The 21,582-nt window shown below is 41.2% G+C and overlaps 2 protein-coding genes across 7 annotated transcripts in view; both read left to right on the top strand.

Annotated features, from left to right (window-relative positions):
• The window catches only part of myt1b (myelin transcription factor 1b), a 98,532-nt gene extending 87,901 nt beyond the window's left edge, over positions 1–10,631 (top strand). For all 6 annotated transcript variants that reach the window (XM_020617249.1, XM_020617248.1, XM_020617250.1 and 3 more), the window contains 12 exons: positions 2,605–2,862; positions 3,514–3,668; positions 4,015–4,077; positions 4,484–4,552; positions 5,018–5,080; positions 5,398–5,478; positions 6,088–6,309; positions 7,551–7,642; positions 8,014–8,117; positions 9,450–9,593; positions 9,731–9,890; positions 9,942–10,631. In XM_020617249.1, the coding sequence (XP_020472905.1) occupies positions 2,605–2,862; positions 3,514–3,668; positions 4,015–4,077; positions 4,484–4,552; positions 5,018–5,080; positions 5,398–5,478; positions 6,088–6,309; positions 7,551–7,642; positions 8,014–8,117; positions 9,450–9,593; positions 9,731–9,874 (1,395 nt within the window). In that variant the 3' untranslated portion in view covers positions 9,875–9,890; positions 9,942–10,631. The remainder of the gene's footprint in view (positions 1–2,604; positions 2,863–3,513; positions 3,669–4,014; positions 4,078–4,483; positions 4,553–5,017; positions 5,081–5,397; positions 5,479–6,087; positions 6,310–7,550; positions 7,643–8,013; positions 8,118–9,449; positions 9,594–9,730; positions 9,891–9,941) is intronic.
• A 6,586-nt stretch (positions 10,632–17,217) lies between these two features.
• The window catches only part of pcmtd2b (protein-L-isoaspartate (D-aspartate) O-methyltransferase domain containing 2b), an 8,612-nt gene continuing 4,247 nt past the window's right edge, over positions 17,218–21,582 (top strand). Inside the window, exons 1-6 of the mRNA XM_020617267.1 lie at positions 17,218–17,393; positions 18,824–18,980; positions 19,130–19,280; positions 20,089–20,191; positions 20,275–20,444; positions 21,328–21,503. Of these exons, the coding sequence (XP_020472923.1) occupies positions 18,825–18,980; positions 19,130–19,280; positions 20,089–20,191; positions 20,275–20,444; positions 21,328–21,503 (756 nt within the window). The 5' untranslated portion in view covers positions 17,218–17,393; position 18,824. The remainder of the gene's footprint in view (positions 17,394–18,823; positions 18,981–19,129; positions 19,281–20,088; positions 20,192–20,274; positions 20,445–21,327; positions 21,504–21,582) is intronic.

The following is a 21,582-nucleotide window of genomic DNA, read 5'->3' as shown; positions in this document are numbered from 1 at the left end:
CTTTTATTTTATTTTCACATCCTTTTTTACATTTAATCTCACTCTCTTCCTCCCAACTCTCCCTGTTTCTCTCTCCTCTATCTATTTCATCTATCCCTCACTAACTCCCTCTTTCCCCTCTCATGCACAGGAGGTGTAATTGGAGCACCACTTTCCGCCATATTGTGATTTTAAAAAGCCTTTTTGCTTCACAGAGGAGAGAGAGAGAGTGACTGCTTCATCATTTTTCGATTTCCTGACATGGTTTTAGGAAGATAAAAAGTGAAGATTAATGTCTTGGGCAGCGCAGTAGAGTAAGGTGTTGTTCAGCGAGGCACCGATCCAACAGTAAGCCTTAGCTGTGCAGTATTACAGCGCATATCTTCTGGGAACTGATCTGGAGTCGGAATCAGAGCCAGTTGAAATCCAATATTGAAACACTGGAACACTGAGCTCATCAACCAGGGGCATTTCTGGGAACTGTTCCCATTTTCTCTCCTCCTTGCCCCTAACCCTTTGATTTTTCTGGCCCTTGACCAGCCCATGTGAGCGCCATGTTAGATGAACGCTGAAAACATGGCTCATCTCACTCCTCTGTGTCTGTTCACCTGCCAGCAGCATAATAGAGCACAGAGTGATGAACAGAGGTTTTGGTGCTGTTGGCAAAGTATTACCACAGTACATTAGATATGATTACTAACTTGCTTAAGCGATGAAGGCTGTGTTCTGAACTCGAACATGTAGCTTTCTGAAAAAGTGCCTCCTACTGCTGTATGACTGTGTACATGCTTTTTTTGTACAAGCTTGAGGGCATCTTTACAAACAGGTGAAGCTGGATGGGGGAAATAGGAAGAGATTAAGCATTTTACCACAGAGTTTAGAACAATCTGAGTCTCAGTCCACCCTTAAGTGCATCTGAAGGTTAGGCTATTTGAAGTTATGATTCTGGTTGTTAATGCATGTGTAGTGCCGCAAGGGAATCTGCTCAAGAGGGCAATTAAATTAATCACAGCCATCAACATACAATGATGACATACAGTGTATATGAGACTTTCTGTCACACACATTGAAGTGGACCAGACAAGACTACATTAGTAATTTATATGTGAGAATACTGATGTATTAATTTTCTCTCAGTTAACAACTTTATGGAACCCCGGAGTTTAAAATTATCCAATAAACTGTGGAATAACTCCTAGTTATTATAAAATGTTATTATATATTTCTAGTTTCATAAGATTAATGTAGTTTTTTTTAACTTCCTTACTTGTTTTTTCCTTCCCAAACCATTCAGCCAATCACATGCCCCCTGCCTCTCTTATTAAGTGAAACAATCGCTAACAAACTTAGCCAGCTATCTCCCGTTAGCTTGGTTTGTGAATTTGCCTTGGAGTAGTCATCATCATTAAAATTAAGAGATGTGTTTAGCAAGCTAGCTTGTCAATTCAGGGTTTCCTTGTCAGTGTTGCAAATCTTAAGATGTTCTTCAGAGAAACGCTCAACTCTCTGAGTAGAAAAAGACAGTGTTCATCTTTGGCTCCCTGAGCCAACAGGAGCTACATAACTAACTAGCTAGCAGTTTTTGAAGGGTAAGAATATTGTTGTGAAACAAAGACTAATTTTGACACGTAGAAAAAAAATTTCATAATGAAACTACAAAGGAAGTACTTAAACATTTCATAATAATGGGTTATTTTCATATTTGGTTGGAAATATTTAATAATTGATGGGTTTGTTTATATATTTTACATTATGTGTTTATTTATTCATATGCAGTCATATAATTCTTTCATAATGTCTTATTTATTTATTTGATGTTAAACACTCTGGAGTTCCATAACTGTGGAATAAGGCATCAAGAAGTAACATATATGAAATACTGCACTGAAATACAGCTGGGTGCTCTGCCTTAAAATAAAGCCTTCTGTATTTCTGCAAGATGAAATCAAGAAAAAGGGCAGCACTCTATAGTCACAAATCACCTTGCTTATTCCTGAATAGGGTTGCAGTGACTGGAGCCAGTCCCAGCTGACATTGGGCGAGAGGCAGGGTACACCCTGGTCTTGGTTGTTGGCTTACTGAACCTGACACAGAGCTCTATACTATACACTTACTCTAGTTAAATATTCCAGAAACCAACACTGCAGGTAATGAAGGACAAAATGTAGGATGGTTAATTGGTATAAAAGGAGGTTTACCTGATATAAAGCAAATTAAAACAAACTTTTTTTTATATCTACAGTGTAAGTATCTGTATCAATAATTAATATGTTCAGGTATATTTTTGACATGATAAGACAAGGTATGACAAGACTGATTTATCTAATGCATCCATCCAACAAATGGATGGATGGATGCATTGCCACACACACACTCCACACTCTAACCACACACGCTCACCTTCACTTCTACAGGCAATTTAGAGTTCCCAATTAACCTAAGTTGCATGTCTTTGGACTGTGGGAGGATCATGTGTCAATCATTATTATTGTTATTTTCATTGGACTGACAGAAATTCTGATGCATTTCAGCATAAAGCCTCCCAGCATCTAGAAGTAATGTTTTGTTTGTATGAACAGCTGATGATGCAGCTTTGGTTATCAGTACCTTATATTTTGTCTCCAGGAAATGGACATTGAGGTGGATGAGAATGGCACCCTGGACCTGAGTATGAAGAAACCTATTAAACGAGAAGGCAGTCTGTCCGGCACTAGCCCTGGGGTTCGGTCTCCAGACCCCTCTTCCTCGTCCTCTTCCTCGCTCCATCATGGTGGAAGCAGCGGAATGACATCGCCGAACCTACAAACCTACAAGCAAGAGGACTGGGAGGGACCGCTGGATTACACCAAGCCCAACCGCCAAAGGGAGGAGGAAGTGGAGGAGGTCAGTACAGTTATACTAAGCAGTTATACAGTTATACTTAGATGCTCCAAACTCACAATATTTCCTGTGATATCATCATAGAGGAATTATTGCAACCTAAATAACAACAGCCAAAATACCCCCTAAGCTTTCTGAATAAAAACTCTTTAATTGTTTACATCACCGTGTCTCATTCTGATCCCCTTGCCTTATTTCCTGTTCCCTTTTCCTCTTTCTATTATTCATTTATTTCACTGAACTGTGAGGGTTTCTGTATTGTTAAAACATTGCACTGTGCAACAGAGGTGGTGTGTCAGGTGCATTGCACCATCCTGTCTATGGCATATGCAAATTTTTACTCCTTTGAACTTTTTCAAAAGAAATATAAAGGGCCTTGAAAGTAAATTTTTTATGAGGACATTCTGCATTTGGAAACATTACTTGTCTAGAAAAGAATAAAAGGGGACCAGATTAGAGACTGTGTGCACATGGTGGTTTGCAGAGTTTCTTTTCTTGTATACAAATATGCAGATGATGTTGAGAACACCATCACTCAAAAATGTTCTAAAAAGTCAATCCACCCAACATCAACACTGCAGTGGACTTAGCAATGCATGAGACACATTGCATTGGACACATTCGTACTCATCTTAATGTTTCTGCATTTTTCAGATGGAGCACACTGGCCAGTCTTTCGTCTCATCTGACCCAGAGGACTGTGACATGATGCAGGACTGTCTGGAGGAAAGGAAGTACCCAGGGGAGGTCACAACCCCAAGCTTCAAGGTCAAATTCCAGCCCAAGGACAGCAAAAAAGAGCTGCTTTCGTAAGTACCAGCACTCAGTAAGTGGCTCTGTTGTGCTTTGAGCTAACTGCTAACACCAGTGGGCTAGCAATGAGGTATCTGATATAATGTTTACCTTGTTCACCATCGTAGTCTAGCATTGTAGCTTGCTAACATTAGCAAATTATCACTAAATCTAAAGGCAATCCATCGGGATTCAAAGTTGTGGACCAACCAAACACTGCCAGTCTGTCTACAAGAGAATAGAAACGATAGAATACAAACTTGTCACAAATAATCAGAACTATTCTGATCCGATCTCCCTGTCCTTTCTGATTCTCCCTCTCTCTTCTCTCCTCTTTGTATCTCTCCTCCTCACCCTCTGCAGGTGCCCTACACCTGGTTGTGATGGCAGTGGCCACATCACAGGAAACTATGCATCCCATCGCAGGTATGATTCACCACTGCAGGCTTACATGGGTGAATATATGCACATATGTAAAATGTTCACTCTACTGAGACCCCTCTGCTGCCTGTTCTCCACCTGAGTTCACAGCAGGTGCACCACAACTAATTCAAATATATTTTATTTGATCCCGACACGCCAGAGGCAGTAATGTAGCATGAGCCTGGGAAGCAAGACAGTCGTTGACTTTGATATGCATCAGTAATTTACCTCTTGCTGTCTGTCCTCTTCTTCCTAAATGACCTTGATATGCCTTGCATTCTTGATTTCCCTTCACTCATATCTTTCTCCTCTCTCCTTTCAATCCCTTCACGCTGGATTTCCTCGCTCCCCCCTTTTCGTCCTTCTCCTGTCTGTCACTCGCTCTTTCTCCTTTCTCTTTTTCTCTCAGTCTGTCTGGGTGTCCTCTCGCTGATAAGAGCCTTCGGTCCCTCATGGCGGCCCACACCCCTGAACTCAAGTATGTCTGCTCTACACCTTCACTTCCTTTTCACTGCCACTTCATTGCACTGCTACTGACACCGTCCAGTGCCACAATGCTTTATCCTGCTGACGTTAGCTTATTTTTTGTTGCTTGCTGCTGCCTTTGCTGCCGCTGCATCTGTCAGGGTGTTTTTTTTTCTGGATCTGGTTCAGACTGCTTGCTTTCACTTCAGTCAGGTCATGCAAATGTGAAATGAAACTGTAGTTCTGTAGTGTACATAGCTTTTTTTTAACTAGAAACCAGGCTTTTTATGGCTCACCATAGGCAAATGCTAGAAGTGTTTAAATGGCAATGAACCTGAGAAGATTGGATTTCAAACAAACATGCATATGAATGAATAAAAAAAGCACAATTTACATGCAGATCATTTCTCTCACTTGCATAATGCTATTTTCAGTAGATACCCCACTCTAAAATGACTACTTATTTCCTCTTTCCCAGATGCCCCACTCCAGGATGTGACGGATCAGGTCACATCACAGGAAACTACGCCTCCCACAGAAGGTAACATACACTGATCTGGAGTCGGAATAATATAAACGCATACACACACGGACACAAAGACAGAGCTAGTCAGAGAGGCCTAGTGACAGTTCGTGGCAGAATTAGACAGGGACCACATACTCACACATTTCCACGCCTTTCCATTATCCTGTTTTCGGCCATATTAGGCGTTTTTGAATTGATTTACTTTGCAATTTGGTTGAAGACCTTCTGTAAAACTTTTCTTCATTATAATGTTCTCTCCCTTTATCAAGTACTCAATTCACCAGAGCTCTTTTTCAACCCTATGTTATCAACTCCATACTTTCTGTTTTCAGTCTCTCTGGGTGCCCACGTGCCAAGAAAAGTGGAATTAAAACTCCTACCAAGGACAACCAGGAGGACTCGGAGCTTTTAAAGTTCGTACCGCTCAAAAAGCCATAATGTCTGCTTTTAGCGAGACTGACGGTAAAAGTAAAATCCAATAACGAAAGAGAGAGAGAGAGAGAGAGAGAGAGACAGAGAGAAAGGAAAGTCCCTGAAGGTCACTCATATGATCTGCCCCTGTAATGGAGACAAACATTCAGCCCCTTACTGATGGGAAAATACACCTTCTGCAGATACTGATTCTAAATGTAGTTCATGGTAGAGTATTGTAGAACAGATTTTCAATACATAAGAAATCCATGGGCTTCATATTGAATTTGCACACAAAGCAGTTTATCAACATATCTATAACTGCATGTGCTAATGCTTAATATCTCTTCTATCCCATATCAAACGCAGATGTAAGAAAATAAATTTGGCCTAGTAGAGAAAGAATATAACCAAAATCTTTATGATACAGCTCTTAGCTTTCTCTGCATGTAATCATTTAGCATTCTCCGTGTCTAACCTTTGTGCCTTCTCACTCTTTTTATTTCTTCCTTTGCTGCCTGGCTTCAACACTCCTTTTCCCTCTCCCCTCTCCTCCCACAACTCTCTGCTTGTCTTTTTCTCCCTTCCCTCCTTTCCTCTGCTCCCTGCAGATGCCCGGTGCCGGGCTGTGACAGCCTGGGCCACATCAGTGGGAAGTACGCCACGCACCGTAGCGCCTACGGGTGTCCGCTGGCAGCCCGCAGACAGAAGGAGGGACTTCTGAATGGCACGCCCTTCAACTGGAAGGCCTTCAAGACGGAGGGACCAACATGTCCCACCCCAGGCTGTGATGGCTCCGGACATGCTAACGGGAGCTTCCTCACACACCGCAGGTACAATGCATGCTGGCAGTTTTGTTTTTTTACTAACTAAAAATGATCTGGGACAGTGTCTGGCTCTCTAAATGAGAAGAGAGTAGAGTGACCTTATACAAGGTCTGACAGAGAACAACTAAATGAAAATAAAGTCCTGTGCCTTAAAGTCTGAGGCACTTCTGCGTCTATGTTTCTCTATTAAGCATAGTCATTTAAATAAATAGCTCAACATTTTGGGAATTCCTATTTGCCTTCTTGCAGAGACTCAGATGAGAATATCAATACTGTTATATCTGTTATATCAATACTGTTATATAGGGGGTGGCTGTGGCTCAGGAGGTAGAGCGGGTCGTTTCCTAACCGGAGGATTAGCGGTTCGATTCCCGGCTTGTCCAGTCAACATATCAAGGTGTCCTTGAGCAAGACACTGAACCCCCAGTTGCTCCCGGTGATGTCACCGGTGTGTGAGTGCTTGGGAGTGCAAATGGGTGAATGGCCAAATAATGTGAAAGCGCTTTGAGTGTGCTGTAAAAGCATAGAAAGGCGCTATACAAGTATAAGACCATTTACCATATCTACTTTTCAGAACTGTCACTCTGTTAGCGTGGTGCTTATGCTACATTTGCTTTGTAAACATGGTGTGAGCACAGTTTCTTTAGGTCTCAAGGAAGCAACATTCTTATAGCTTATTGTTTCTTTAAATTGGTTGACTTGAAGGTCAGATTTGAATGAACAGATGGGGGATAAATGACAGGACGTACCTGAATAAGTGAGTGGTCTCTTCCAGGATGACAGTGCCCTCCATCCATAGGGCATGAGGGCTCACTAAATGGTTTGATGAGTATGAAAATAATGGGGATCATATGCTTTGGCCTTCACAGTTACCAGATCTCCACCACCATCATCAAACCACCAAATGAGGGGATATCTTTTGTAAGAATGGTGTTCACCCCTTCCAGTAGAGCTTAGAGACTCGGAGAGACAATGCCAAGGTGCAGTGAAACTGTTCCGGTGGAATGTGTTGGCCCAACACCGGACTGAGACACTTTATGTTGGGTTGTCCATTCAGTTGTCACCTGTCTGTTTGTTTCTCTTACTTAAAAAAAAGCATCCAGATCCTTTAACAATTTTATTATGACATTACCAGCTGCCTGTATTAACACGTGGTCCACTGTAATTTTATGTGATAGCTCAGGCCACAGTCTCATATGTGACTACTGTATGTGAGTTGACTTGTCTGTGTCTCACACCGTCTCCAGCCTCTCGGGATGCCCCAGAGCCTTGTATGCCAAGAAGAAGGCCAAGTTCCCCACAGAGGACTATCTGACCACCAAGTTCAGAGCCAGTGATGGTAAGATGAGAACATGTGTAAATGCATGTGTGTTTAAAGATGTGCATTTTAGTGTTATCCAAAACCATAATGATTATTTTCTAGAGAGTGCATGTGAAAGTGTTTAGATTAAAGAAAAATTTGGTCAAAAGTAAAACTAAAAATATGAACTTACATGTCTAGTAAAGAAACAACCTTCCTTCTGCTGTAGCCAAGTCCAAGTACATGGAAGGCTGGGATTCAGAATATGCCTACAACGCAATACATAATTTTTACTAAACTAATATACTGTCTATCCTAAAATAGCAAAGGCAAATGCATGGGGCAACCAAAAGACCTACAGAACAGAAAATGTTTTTTTTCTATTTTGAGGTGACTGGTTTCTCCTTTAGTTTTAGAAAGTGATGAGGACATCAAGCAGCTCAACAAAGAGATTAATGACCTCAACGAATCCAACAATGAAATGGAGGCTGACATGGTCAACCTGCAGACTCAGGTGTGTGTGTCTGTTTTATTATTTTATTTTATTTTTTTACCCATACGTCTCTACCTTTGCCGTGGTTTCTTATGGGATAGAAGTGCTGATGTGTTCTGTCAAATTTAGAGTATATGTTGTATGTGAAACTTAAAGTACTCCATTCAGTCACAGGAGCCTCTTAAGGAACATTTCATATACAGTATTACTTACATATTGCAAAGCTCAAACTAAAACAACTTTCATGCCGATAATGAATCTTAAAGTGAAACTGTCACTTTTTAAAGAAGAAACAACACAATAATAATTTTCTTCTTTGAAATTATAAGTTGAATTGATAAGCAATCAAACTCACCTTTGCTCAGCTCAGTCCAATCAGGAATATTTCTGCTGCTATTTTGTTAATGTTAGCAAATCATAGGAACTGTAAATATTATGTTTTAGCATTATTAGTCCTTATTTACAGTTTGTGGCCACAGTGGTTAACAGAAACAACACAGACTTGCTTTAAAGGCAGGTGACATTCTATATTTTGTTACTGTCAAAGAAAATCTCATGAAAGGAGTAGAATGAACAGTCAGCTAGTCTGTGGCCCTCAGGCCCAAGTATATTGTAAATCCTTAAAAACACCTCACAATAAGGCTTAGTAATTACCCTGAACACCTGGCCACTGTAGTTTTTGTCAAACGTTACTCTAACAGGAGGAAATAGAGCACTTGTTGGGAACAATTTTTAACCATGGATTAATACACATTTGATGCTCCAGTGAGTATTTCTGGATTGAAGAACATGTTACTTAGTTCAGAATACTTGTTAGTAGGATACAGCCATTACTGACTTTGGTCTTTCCATGGAAGTTGTTGACGGTAAGAAAAAATAGAGAATACCTCCAGACTTACTATTAAATTTCTTCAAATATTAATTTAATTTTGCAGAGAAAAGACAAGTTATAGGTCAGCTCTGTCGCTTCACAGGAAGAAGGTTCCCGGTTCAAGCCCCGACTGACCCGGGGCCTTTCTGTGTGGAGTCTGCATGTTCTCCCTGTGCCTCCAGCTTCTTCCCACAGTCCAAAGACATGAAGTTTAGGCTGATTGGTGACTCTAAATTGCCCGTAGGAGTGAGTGTGAGTGTTTGTGTGGTTGTTTGTCTACATGTCAGCCCTGTGATAGACTGGCGACTTGTCCAGGGTGGACCCCGCCTCTTGTCGAGTGTCAGCTGGGATTGGCTTCAGCCCCCCTGCTTCCCTATTCGGGAATAAGCGGTATAGATAATGGATGGATGGATGGAAGACAAGTTAGAGTCTTATGCCTAAAGTGGTACCACTGTTAGAAATCCTGTTGCAATGTGTTGCAGATCTCCTCCATGGAGAAGAACTTGAAGAGCATTGAGCATGAGAACAAGATGATCGAGGAGCAGAATGAGGCTCTGTTCATGGAGCTATCAGGTCTCAGCCGGGCCCTGATTCGCAGCCTGGCTAACATACGCCTGCCGCACATGGTGAGCTGTTAGTCCCACATATATACATACACAAAGGTGACCCGCTAAGACACACTTTTATTTTTCTTGAGGAGAATCTCATAGGTGTTTAATTCCTTGCTCTTCTCACATGTTTTTGGTTGTTGTTTGCGCCACAGCAGGAGCCAATCACCGAACAGAACTTTGACAGCTACGTGAGCACCCTGACCGATATGTACACCAACAAAGACTGCTTCCAGAGCCCTGAGAACAAGGCTTTGCTGGAGAGCATCAACAAAGCTGTGAAGGGCATCAAAGTGTGAGGCTCAACACGCACACGCGCACGCACACGCACACGCAAAGTGTGAGGCTCAACACGCACACGCACATGCACACGCACTAACACACTAACACACACACACACACACACACAGAAAGCAAACTGTCCTGAAGCGCAGGAGCGTGTCAGAGTTGGAGATGGAGGGGCTGAGAGATGAAGGAGAATACTCTACAATATATAGAAATATGATTCAAAAACAAGAAGGGAATTCAGGTTATTTAAATAAATGGCAACTTTAAAAAAATCAACCCAGGGAGCACTCTGTAAGAAGAAAAGTGACGCGGACCAAAATCCACACCATGCTGCTGCTGGGATGAGGAGGAGGAAACAGATCCTTCAGTCACAATGGATGGAAAAGATGAATAATGTTACTAGAAACTGTATCTGGGGGATTTCATATGCTGTATGCTTACCTGTTGTCTTTTTTGTGACCTTAACTGTTTTTGGAGAAGGTTTCACTGTTATTTCGTGTTTCACCCCAAATAAAACTTGGCAGAATGTGAACATAGCATTGCTCACAGGTGCTCGGAGACGTGGAGAGGAAGACATAGACGAGTTAAAGACTCTCAGTGAGATCCTGTAGCATTCAACGTGGCGAGTGTATGCGTTGGCTGGCTCCAAAAGCTGTCTGATCCATGACCGCACATACCCCAGCAATATGAAGTGTGCACTAAACTGAATTTGTGTTTGCTTTGCTGTATTACTGTGGCAACAGCGCAATGTTGACACAGTTCAGCAGGAAAAAACGGTCATGAGACAGTGGAGGTTGTTCCTTCTTCATGGTACAGCTAAGATCATGTTTTAAAAAGCAGCAGATGAATCCTTTTGTTTTCTTTTTTTCAAACGAAATGTCAATAGTAATAGTGTGCACACATTTCCAGTTCAGTTAGTCATATCAATAGTATTTATCAACATAGGAATTGCACTTCATTTCAATGAATAGTTTTGTGGTACAATAATTATTGCTATATATGATTTATATACACTTGTGAACTTTTAAATTGTAACTTATTGCCATTTATGTTATTGAGGTTTATTTATTTGAAGCAATCTATTTATTAATTTTGTTTTGTATCACACAAAAATGCATCTTTACTGATTATCACGGTCAAAGCGATTTGCATATGTCTTAGTCAATATTTTAAGAATCTATATAGATAACTGACAAGACATGTTTGGTTTTGAGTACTTTTTAAAAACATTTTTAAGTGCAGATGTTTTATAACTTACAAAAATTTTTGATAATTTTACAAAAAGTTATTTTTGGGTTGTTCTTGTTTTCCTCCCTTTTGTTCTTTCTGTTACCACTGCTGAGAAAAAAAGTATGTATTTATTATTTATTTAATATGAAAGAAATTGACTGATATGGCTGTGTATTTTTGTTGTTATTTATGTGCGTGATGTGATGGTTGAGTCTGAGTAGTTTTAAAAATCCACTGCTAATATTTAAATAAAGAAACAAAATCAATACAAATACTGTTTGATTACTTAGGCGTATACATAGACATACCAGCGGCTGATTGTAAAGACAAAAAAAAACAACAAAAGCAATCACTGTTCTGTGGCTGCCTGACCCCTGTGTGTGTTTGCTTTTGTCAGGTGAAATAAACCAAGAAAATTCTAAAAAACAACTTAAGAGTTCCAAAATGTTACCTCTCCCAAGCGCGTTGTAGCAGCCAGCTCTGGCTCACCCAAAGCCTCTGTAACGTACCAGAGATGTGATGCTTTTTGTTCTTATTTATTATTTTGATCAATACAATGGTACACATATAGAGCTCTATTCCAGCAGTGTTTTAGGCTATATGGATGTATGGGTCTAAAACACACACACACACACAGTGACATATCCAACCCTTGAGGATACTTCATTATGGCCTCCTTTGACAAACTTCTATCAGATAAACATACACACCCTTGTAGCCTTACTCTAGATTTTAATTTTTTGATGCACAAAGTGCCACTGGAAAAGGAGAGAGAGAGAGAGAGAAACAGAGAGAGAGAACTCACTTTCTTTCATGATTCTTCACATTTCTGCAATGTAACAATGCCTGGTCCCGGTATGACCACAGCATCAAGAGAGTGGTGATTGTTTCAAATGCCTTTATTTCTCTGCCAAGATGGCCATAATACACTATATATACATTCTGTATAAATAGATTTTAAAGATGATATATATATGAATATAAACATACATATATTTTTCCAGTGTAATTGTTGACTTACTCTTCTTCTTCTCTTGTATTATCTTATCAAAGGGTCACTAGCTGTCTAGAAGAGATGTGAGTGGTGTTATCAATAGGAGGCAATTACACCTTGTTTAATATCACTAAGACCTGCTCAACTGTGGCTTTAAATATACCATTCAGCCAAGCTGAAGGCAAAGTAGGCGTTGTTGAAGATAGCGTACAATTGTTTTCATACATTTCTTCTCTCTTTTCCTTTATTTGTCTGTTCTTGATCCAGAAATGTCAAATACATCTACTGTATGTTGTACTACTGAATCTGAGAAATGATGAAACTAGATGGTTGGCTCTTTGTTCCTAAGTGTTGTGAGTTCATGTACAGTTTTGGAAAAAAAACAAACAAAAAAAAGATGCCTCTGAATAATGTTCTGCACATAGTGTTTGGCAACATTGTGCAGTTATTGTATTATTAATGGTAAGGCCAGCTCATTATGGGCCCATTCTCTCTAATGTTGAACCAAGCAGGCAAGGGACTAGTGTGTCCTGCCTTTGAGTGATCTGTTGCAGCTACTGTGGTGTATAGTATGATACTCTTGTGTAACACTGATGTCAAAGGCATGTAGTAAATGTGCTTTTAGCCGATGTAGAATGAAACTCCTTTGTGCACTTTCTAACCACTGAAAATGCCAGCATTTAAGTCTCAGCTTGAGAGAACCCCGATAGATCACAGGCAATAGCGAGTATTCCCCTCCGCTGGAGGGCGCATTACAAAGCATTGTCACACCTGTTTGTTGCTGTTCATATAGAGAACAACCTGGATGTTACGTCAGACAGAGGCGTCTCTTTGATTCAGGGGGTGGTGCAGAAAATGGAAATGGTAGTTTCTTTTCCAACCAAAAACCAAAAGAGATTGACAGGAAGCCGAGTTTGGTTCTCAGGTGACTGAGGAGAGCTACTAAAGCAGAACAGAACAATGCCATAGGTCAACCAGTCAGCTGAGGCTAGAGGCGATAGCAGCGGCTGGATCAAGGCCCCGTGTGAAATGAGATGAGTGCGTGGGAGTGGGAAATTGATTTGCCAGGCTACATCGATCTCCCCTGAGTTTTAGGAGTAGGCATTTGTTGCATAAATATGTCTATCATTCAAAAGAATGTCAAAGCTTTTTATGACTTTTAAACACCCCCCCCCTCCCCCTCATGTCTTGTGTAACCTTTCCTCAGGAAAGATAGTTTTGATGCATTTGGTTAACAAAGTAACACATTTTTTGTCTCTTTAAATGCACGAGAATACTACCCGAGAGTGTTAAGACTGTGAATATTCTCCTAACTTATTTTCTATGGCATGACCCCTTTTAAACTGCTTGATGAAATTGTCTACTGAGGTATGTAAATGAATAACACTGAGGCCATGAAAGCAGAGCGTTTTCAAAAAATGTCAGCTGTGAAAGCAAACGCAGCCTACAGTTGGTTCTGCGCCCACACACTGTATGGTTTATTTACATAAAAGTACTGAGTGATGGAATGAGGAGTTTTATTATTCTAAATAAGCAAAGGAAATTAAAAAACAAACTGGTCAGGGCCCAGATTCTTTGTAGCACCTGAATGAAAATAAATTGAACATGATGACACCTTTCAGGGAAACCAGTCTTTTGTTTCCAGGTGTCATGTTAGCTTCAGGTGTGTATTTGTTGGCAGCAGAGCGGTTGCACACACACAGTGCATCGAAAACGACTTGGAAGAAAGAAATGTTAAGTCAAGTGGCACTTTTCATCAAGCTGAGTGAAACCAAAAGCCCCCATCCCCACCCCCCACCTCCCTGACCCTGATGTAGTTGCAAGCTGTGTGGTCTTATCATGTGTGCCTTTCTCACTCCACTCCCTTCAATATAAGGTTAAGTTTACACTTGGCAAACCTGGTTCTAATACTGCTGAAATCATTTGGTCTAGATCTCTTAGTCAATAGCTTTTGTGGAAGCTGGAGATGTGGTGTGTGTGGGGGTGGGGGGCGGTTGCTATATATAGGGAAATAAATGTGTCTTTTACATGCAGGTAGAGACCAACAAAACAGCAAGCTTTTGTTAGACTAAAGAAACTGTGCTGTCATTCTGTCGATTCAGGTACCAAACTGCATGGACAGTTTCTGTGAAGGAATCTGAAGAACATCATCATCATCAATAGATAATGCATCAGTGTGCAGGGCATTATTTTGAAACAAGTGGAAGTCTCTGTACATATTTGTATTAAGAAGAAACAGTGTTATTGTTGCTGTATTGAAACTAAGTTGAAAAGGGAAAAAAAATGTTTGTGATGAAGACAAAACTCCACAGCCAAGGGTTGTCCTGCTCGTACATTTTTACAGAGATGAGCTATTTTTACTGTGTTTTTCTAGGCACTGATATTGATATCCTGTTAAGAAAGTACAAAACTTCCAAAATTACAAGCACTTCCACAACTATAGATTGTATGGTCATTTTTGTTACTTTTGTAGATGCGATAGTTCCTTTGCTACTGCGCCATTTTGTAAAGCGGGATAGGCCTTGGCTGCGTGTCCTCGGGGTCTCATGTTTTTGTTTGTTTGCATTTTATTGTTTGGGAAGTAAAACACTGTAGATGGGCTGAATTTGTGACTGTGTGTTTGTGTACTTGTGTACATGTTCCCCTGTTCATGTGTTAGTGTTATAAACCAGAGAAGTGATGTCAGTTATTGTGGGGGTTTGAACCATTTTAATGTTCTCTATGAAAAACACAAATAAAGAATCATAGACAGGAATGACTCTGTTGTATCTGTGTGTGTGTGTTGTGGGGACACAAATCTGTTTACATACTCACACTTTGGGGAATCTACGTACATCCTTAAAGTCCCTAAAATGTAAATCATTACATTTTAGTGACAACGTGGTTCAAGGGTTTGAGTGAGGTTAGGTTAAAGTCAAGGTTAGTGTATGTCACCAGGAAATGAATGTAAGTCAGTGTAAAGTCCCCTGAAGTGATGGAATCAGGACGTGAGTGTATGTACAGTATGTGTGTGCTTTTGTATGTCTATCTTTGTGAGGACCAGCTTGTATTTTAGATTTTGTGAGGACATATTTACTAAGTGAGGAGATTTTGCTCAGAAAGGGCTGTTTGAGTCAAGACTTGGAGCTTTAACAAAAACAAACTAAACAGCTAATAGTCAGACAGGTGTCAAGTTAAAGGACAACCCAACATAAAGTGTCTCAGTCAGGTGTTGGGCCACTACGTGCCACCAGGGCAGCTTCAGTGCTCCCTGGCATTGACTTTCCAAATGTCTCAGCTCTAGTGGAGAGATGAACACCATTCTCCCAAAAGATATTTCCTTATGCAGTGTTTTGATGATGGTGATGGAGATGCTGTCTAACACACCACTCCGACGTCTCCCATAGGTGTTCAACTGGGTTGAGATCTGGTGGCTGTGCAGGCCACAGCATATGGTTCACATCATTTTCATCCTCATCAAACCAGTCAGTGACCCCTCGTGCCCTGTAGTTGGGGGCACTGTCATCCTGGAAGAGACCTCTCAGTTATTCAGGTTTTTCCCTTTCATTTGTCAGCTGTGTGTATTTAGTTCTGGACTATCTTATATAAGACAAATTTGCTATCAGTGTTGGGTAAATTAAGACTTTTCTCTCTCTCTCTCTCTCACACACACACAAACTGCATCAAACTGATCATCTGCCTTTCCTTCTGAAAAATTATGCAAACAATCACAAGGTTATTTTACTGGGAAACCTCAACAAAGAACACAAAGGCACACCAAAAAGTGTTTACCATCTCACTGCTCACTCCACAGTATTATCAGCAAAGCACACCGTCTATGTTTCCCCCCTTTTTGTCAGTGGGTGCCACTGGTCAGCAGGTCTCCCCATTGTTTCCATTTTGCCATGGAAATAGGTTTTGGTTATACTGTAGTAGGTTAGGCTGGAGGGCAGGTAGGCAAATTTTAACTTCAACTTAAAGTAAGTCAGTCCTTATCTCTGTGACACTGTGCAACTTGCATTAGACTATTCTAAAAGTAACAGTCAGAATGGTCTAACACTGTAGACCAGTCTAAAGTGCCTGTGAAACTGGCCCTTGGTTCTAAGGTTGAATCAGGTTGCAATGGTTAAGGTCAAGGCAAGAGACTAGAAAGTGCACTATGTAAATCAGGGGTGGCCAATTCCAGTCCTCGAGGGCCGCTGTCCTGCTTGTTTTCCAATATCCCTGCCTGACCTGCTGCTGATTACCTGGCTCAGGTGTGTTCAGCCAGTCAGAAGCTGGAAGATACCATCTTAGATGAAAGTGGAGTGAGGAAAGATAAAGTGAATTGGTATCTTCCAGCCCTGATGTAAATGAAGGTTTTTAAAAGTGTACACGTGTGTGTGTGTGTGTGTGTGTGAGAGAGAGAGAGAGAGAGAGAAATGATTAATCTAACACTGCCATAACACCAAGCCTTGTGAATAAATGAAATAAGTTATGTACACACAGTATGCATGGCTCACCAGTGACACAACACACACTGCCTTCATGACTGCTGAACAAAATGGGGGACTTCAATGTGCTGTCAACATGTAATTACATATTTTATATTGAACAGCACTGACATCTGGTGGGCCATTCAGTGAACACATGTTGTGCAGACTCACTAACAGAAGTGACTACACTCCTGTGCAATTTCATGTAGGCCCAGTTTTCAAATGATTTAAATTTGCATTACTTCTAAGTTGAACAGTAGTATAATCATAAGAAACTACTGGTGTTAAACTCAAGATCTACCCAGCAGTATGTAAAGTACTTCAAATGATAAGTATATAAGGTAGTTAACAATGTTAGCTCCGTCTTGATGCTAATTCTTTTGTACTTGTAACACTGTAGTATTTCTTTTACTCAGAGTAGTACTTCTCCTGCCACACATATTTCCATTTTTCCTTTTATTCATAAAAATTCTATAGGTCTGTACTCATCACCCATTTTAGATATTTTAATTAGCACATTATAATTTCTGATAAAAGCCAGACATAAGGAAGCTATATCCTGATACATAAACTCAGATATGAGATTGATGACTTTAAAATGTGCACAAAAATACGGATCAAACACCGTCCTGCACTGGCTCAGCAATGGAGTTACATGGTTTGAAGCAGCTGCTCAAGGTAGGCCGCGCTCCCTTGGCCTCGGCTTACGTGCATTACGTCTGACGTCAGAGCGTCAGCTGGCCGAATGTTTACATCAAGCAGTTGTGTTTCAGACTGGATACCCCCGACAACAAAAGGCTGAGCACAAGGAAAACCGCAAAGCCAGAGAACATTAGTCGGCGTGTCTGCAAGGTAAGCGTTCCGGTGGTGACTCAGGGAGCAACGCTGCTTGCTGACTGCACCAGCTGTTCTCATCCTTGTCGCGGTTTTCCTTCTCCCCCAACGAACACTAGAATGCGGTTATTTGTGTTGACCTTGCCACCGCATGACAGCCACGTATGGATGCAATGTGTTGTTGTTGTTGTTTGTTAGTTATACAAGGTGATTCTTATTTCAAAGGGGTTTTCGTTTCGTGTTTATTCGAAATGGGATCACCCGAGTGGCGCAAACAGCAGCCGCAGCAGCAGGCTGTGGATGTGTGCGCTGCAGTGAAACCTGCTGGAGTTACAGGTCCTACTGTGACTTTTGAGTCGCTTTCAAAACGATGTAAGCGAAAAAACCGAGGCAGCAGCCAGCTGAATCAGCAAATGAACTGCTGCGACTCTCAGTGTTTTGCAGGAAGCGTGTACCGTAGTAGCCTCTACACCAGTTGTTTAAAATGGCTTACAGCGCCCTGTTGTGGTCACTGGTGCTGACATTCTAAAGAAGCTCTATATTATTCACACGTGAACCATCTCATCTTGGGTTCTTTTCCCTCAGAATGGACATTGATTTGATGCAAGAACTGCTGTGTGAGTCTTTATTGACATCATCCTGTTTAGTTCAGCCAAATGGTAGCAAATGCAGGAGGGCCAGTGCTTATTTAAATGCACATGCTCCTTTGTTCTTTTATGGCCTCATGACTTCCCTGCACTCTGTGATCTCCGTCCTTTGCCATTGCTCTCTGGTGTTGTCTTTAACACCACAGTCACAGCATCATTCACACTTACAGTTGTGTTCTGCTTCTGAAAGCTTCATTTAGGACCTTATTTGGTTCAGTCAAGCTTTAGTTATGGCCAAATTCCTAAGGAGTTTAGTGGCAGATCCATTTTGACTCAGTAAGGTTGTGATTGTCTAAAACTTTAGCCAGGTTGTGCACAAGTTATCACAAAAAGGTCAGACTATAATGGAAGTGTTAGCACTGCAACAAGTGCTTCTTTTCAGTATGGATTAGTTTGATGGTTACTGTCTCAGTTAATCAATGAATTATTTAGTTTTTAAAATACCAGAAAACACTACAGTTTCTTGAGGGCCAAAGTGGTGCCTTCATATACAAGCAACAAGGACCTTTGATGCATTAAGAAAATTATATGTTCTGTCATTTGAGAAACAAGACAGTGACTGACTTTTTTACTAATTGATGAATTGATTAATTGTTTCAGTTGTAGTTGATCATTAATATGAGGTTTGTCACAGTTACAAACAAAAACAAGAATGAATATGTTCATGTTTCTGTAGAGTTCCCCTCACTAATCCTGCTGACCGGATGACAATGAGCCTAAATGTCTGTGTGCAGCACTGCTTAATGCATCATCGTTCCACTGGGTTAGTAACCCATCTGTTTTGTCTATGTCTCCAATCAGAATGGGTGGAGCTGTGAGTGCTGGTGAGGACAATGATGACTTGATTGACAACCTGAAGGAGGCTTACTACATCCGTTCAGACCTGGTGGAGCGGGCTTTTCGAGCTATTGACCGGGCCGACTATTACCTGGATGAATACCGGGATAATGCTTACAAGGTGAGCAAACTGAAAGTCTGAGGAGGATAAAGTCACAGCCTACATGACGACTGTTTTGAGGTTAAACGCAGGTCGATGTGACTGGCTATTTGAGGGAACAGCTGTAGAGTTTGAGGTATCAGAGAACCATATTTTATTGTTGTTGTTAGGACTTGGCATGGCGGCATGGAAACATCCACCTGTCTGCGCCATGTATCTACTCGGAGGTGATGGAAGCTTTGGATCTCCACCCTGGCCTCTCCTTCCTCAACCTTGGCAGTGGAACCGGCTATCTCAGCACCATGGTCGGCCTCATACTGGGTCTGTGGTTAACTGCAGCAATTCAGATTCAGCATGTAATGTCTCTATTTGAACTCTGCCAACTTTATTGAGCCTGCAAGCTTGTTTGGTCAGTCAGCTTGGTAACAAGGCAGCATTTCTTAAGACCCGCCCTCCCCCCCACGTGTAAGCTCTGAGTCTGCTTAACTCCACACTCCCTGCTGTGCTGAGGTTTCTGGGCAGGGACAAGGTCAGGATGTAAACACCAAACATCAATGATATTAACATAATAATCTATTCCACATTAGTTAGCTAATTGAACCCTGGTTAGGTCAATAATATACATCAGTCCTCCTTTGTGTGGTTATGCAGTGATGTTCCAGGCAGTTACCATTCTTATAGGTCTAGGTCTGGGAACATCCACCAGACACTTGTTAGCAGACCTGAAAACCTGTTGCTATGTGGACACAATAACCATAAATGTACCCAGAGTGCTTTGCAGAGTCTGAGGAAATCTATTTTAAACTGCAATCTGGAGTAATGTGCTCCCTGCACTTTGTTTTTGCAGCATTTTGAATCAACTGTAGATGAGCTACAGCTCTTTGGTTAATGCTAAATGAATTGTAATCGAAGGGTTTGACCGGATGGTCACCACAGGTCACATGTAAAGGAGTGGGAATAAGTTGTATTGAGGTTCTCACTGGCCTATGTTAATGAAGGTGTCAGTGCCTCACATTTTACTTAAGTAAGCGCATAATCACACAACATCCTAATGGCTTTACTAACACGTTGTATCCATGTAAATATGGTTAGTTTAAAACTGTGAACCGTGGTGTGCTAACTGCTCCAGGACCATTTGGAGTGAACCACGGCATAGAGTTACATGCAGACGTGATCGAGTACGCCTACCAGAAGCTCGACTCTTTCATCAAAAACAGCGACAGCTTTGACAAGTAGGTCTTCAAATGTGTCAGGGACATATAATGTCTTTTAACTTGCGTGCAGTTTTTTCCACCGCTCCTGTGTCTCTCTTCAGATTCGAGTTCTGCGAGCCAACCTTTGTTGTGGGTAACTGCTTGGACATCCCTCCAGAGAGCCGTCAGTATGACAGAGTGTACTGTGGGGCCGGCGTACAGAAGGAGCATGAGGATTACATGAAGAACCTGCTCAAGATGGGGGGCATCCTGGTGATGCCTCTTGAGGAAACATCTTCTATAAGACACTATCATGTAGTTGCAAGCCAATATGTGTTTGCAACTACATGATAGTGTCTTATAGAAGATGTATTAATTTGACTTGTCGTCAACTAGATGCTGCTGTAATAGCTTAAAATAGGTATTCTTTAGAGAAATTATGTTAACAAATACTGCACATTAATAAACACTTAATTCCCTTACAGCACAGACAGTGGTTTTTGACAATACACTTTAATCACATGCACAGTGCATGTGCGACATTTGTTGCAGGTCTCCCTCGTGTCTGATTCTGCCTCTCCTGTTTCCTGTCCATCTCATCCACTGAGAGAATAAAGGCAAAATGCCTCCCCCCAAAAAATTAAAAAGTTTCTTATAGTCGCTTAAAACTGCATTATGTTGTAAAAAGTTTATTAAGTGTTTATATAGTGCTTAAATCCTAAACAGCAGAAGGAGAATTAAAATAAGGTGATACAGCTTTTATATTGTTGTCATCTTAGTGTCCAAGCAGAAGGAGAATTAAAATAAGGTGATACAGCTTTTATATTGTTGTCATCTTACTTACTTACTTACTCCGTATATGTTTATGTGTATCTGTAGCTTTATTCAATGTCTGAAAATGTTAGAAATGAGTCAGTGTTATATTCTGTGGACAGCAGCTTGTAACACATTTCTCAAATTTCTGAAACATGAATGAGTTGCACCTTTCAGCAGTGTTTTTTCTTAGTGATGAACATTTGAAGCTGTTCTTGTTGGATTGATTGGCTTAATGCAGCATGTTAACATGTTGTTAACACACTGATATTATGGACTATAAATGCAAAGCAGCTTTTTGAAGTTACACACAAAAAAGAACAAGGTGAACAGATGTGATTTCATCTTGCTGTATTTCCTGCAGTTGACCAAGATCACCCGGACGGGAGCGAGCAGCTGGGAGACCAAAAAGATCATCTCTGTGTCCTTCGCTCCTCTGGTGCTGCCTAAACATAGCACAAATGGCAAACCCCACACCCTCAGGGTGACCACAGATGGAGGGGACAACCAGTCACGAGGCAGAGGTTCCTCTTTCAGTGTGGGTAGGGGTCTGGCCGTGGCTGGGCTTCACAAGTATGGCCCTCGCTTCAAACGCCGGCGTGTCCACCGGCGCCACT

The sequence above is a fragment of the Monopterus albus genome, unplaced genomic scaffold (genome assembly GCF_001952655.1).
Source record: "Monopterus albus unplaced genomic scaffold, M_albus_1.0 scaffold187.1, whole genome shotgun sequence".
NCBI lineage: Eukaryota > Metazoa > Chordata > Actinopteri > Synbranchiformes > Synbranchidae > Monopterus > Monopterus albus.
The sequence above is the reverse complement of the archived record's forward strand: the minus strand, read 5'-3'. Positions and strand labels throughout refer to the sequence as shown.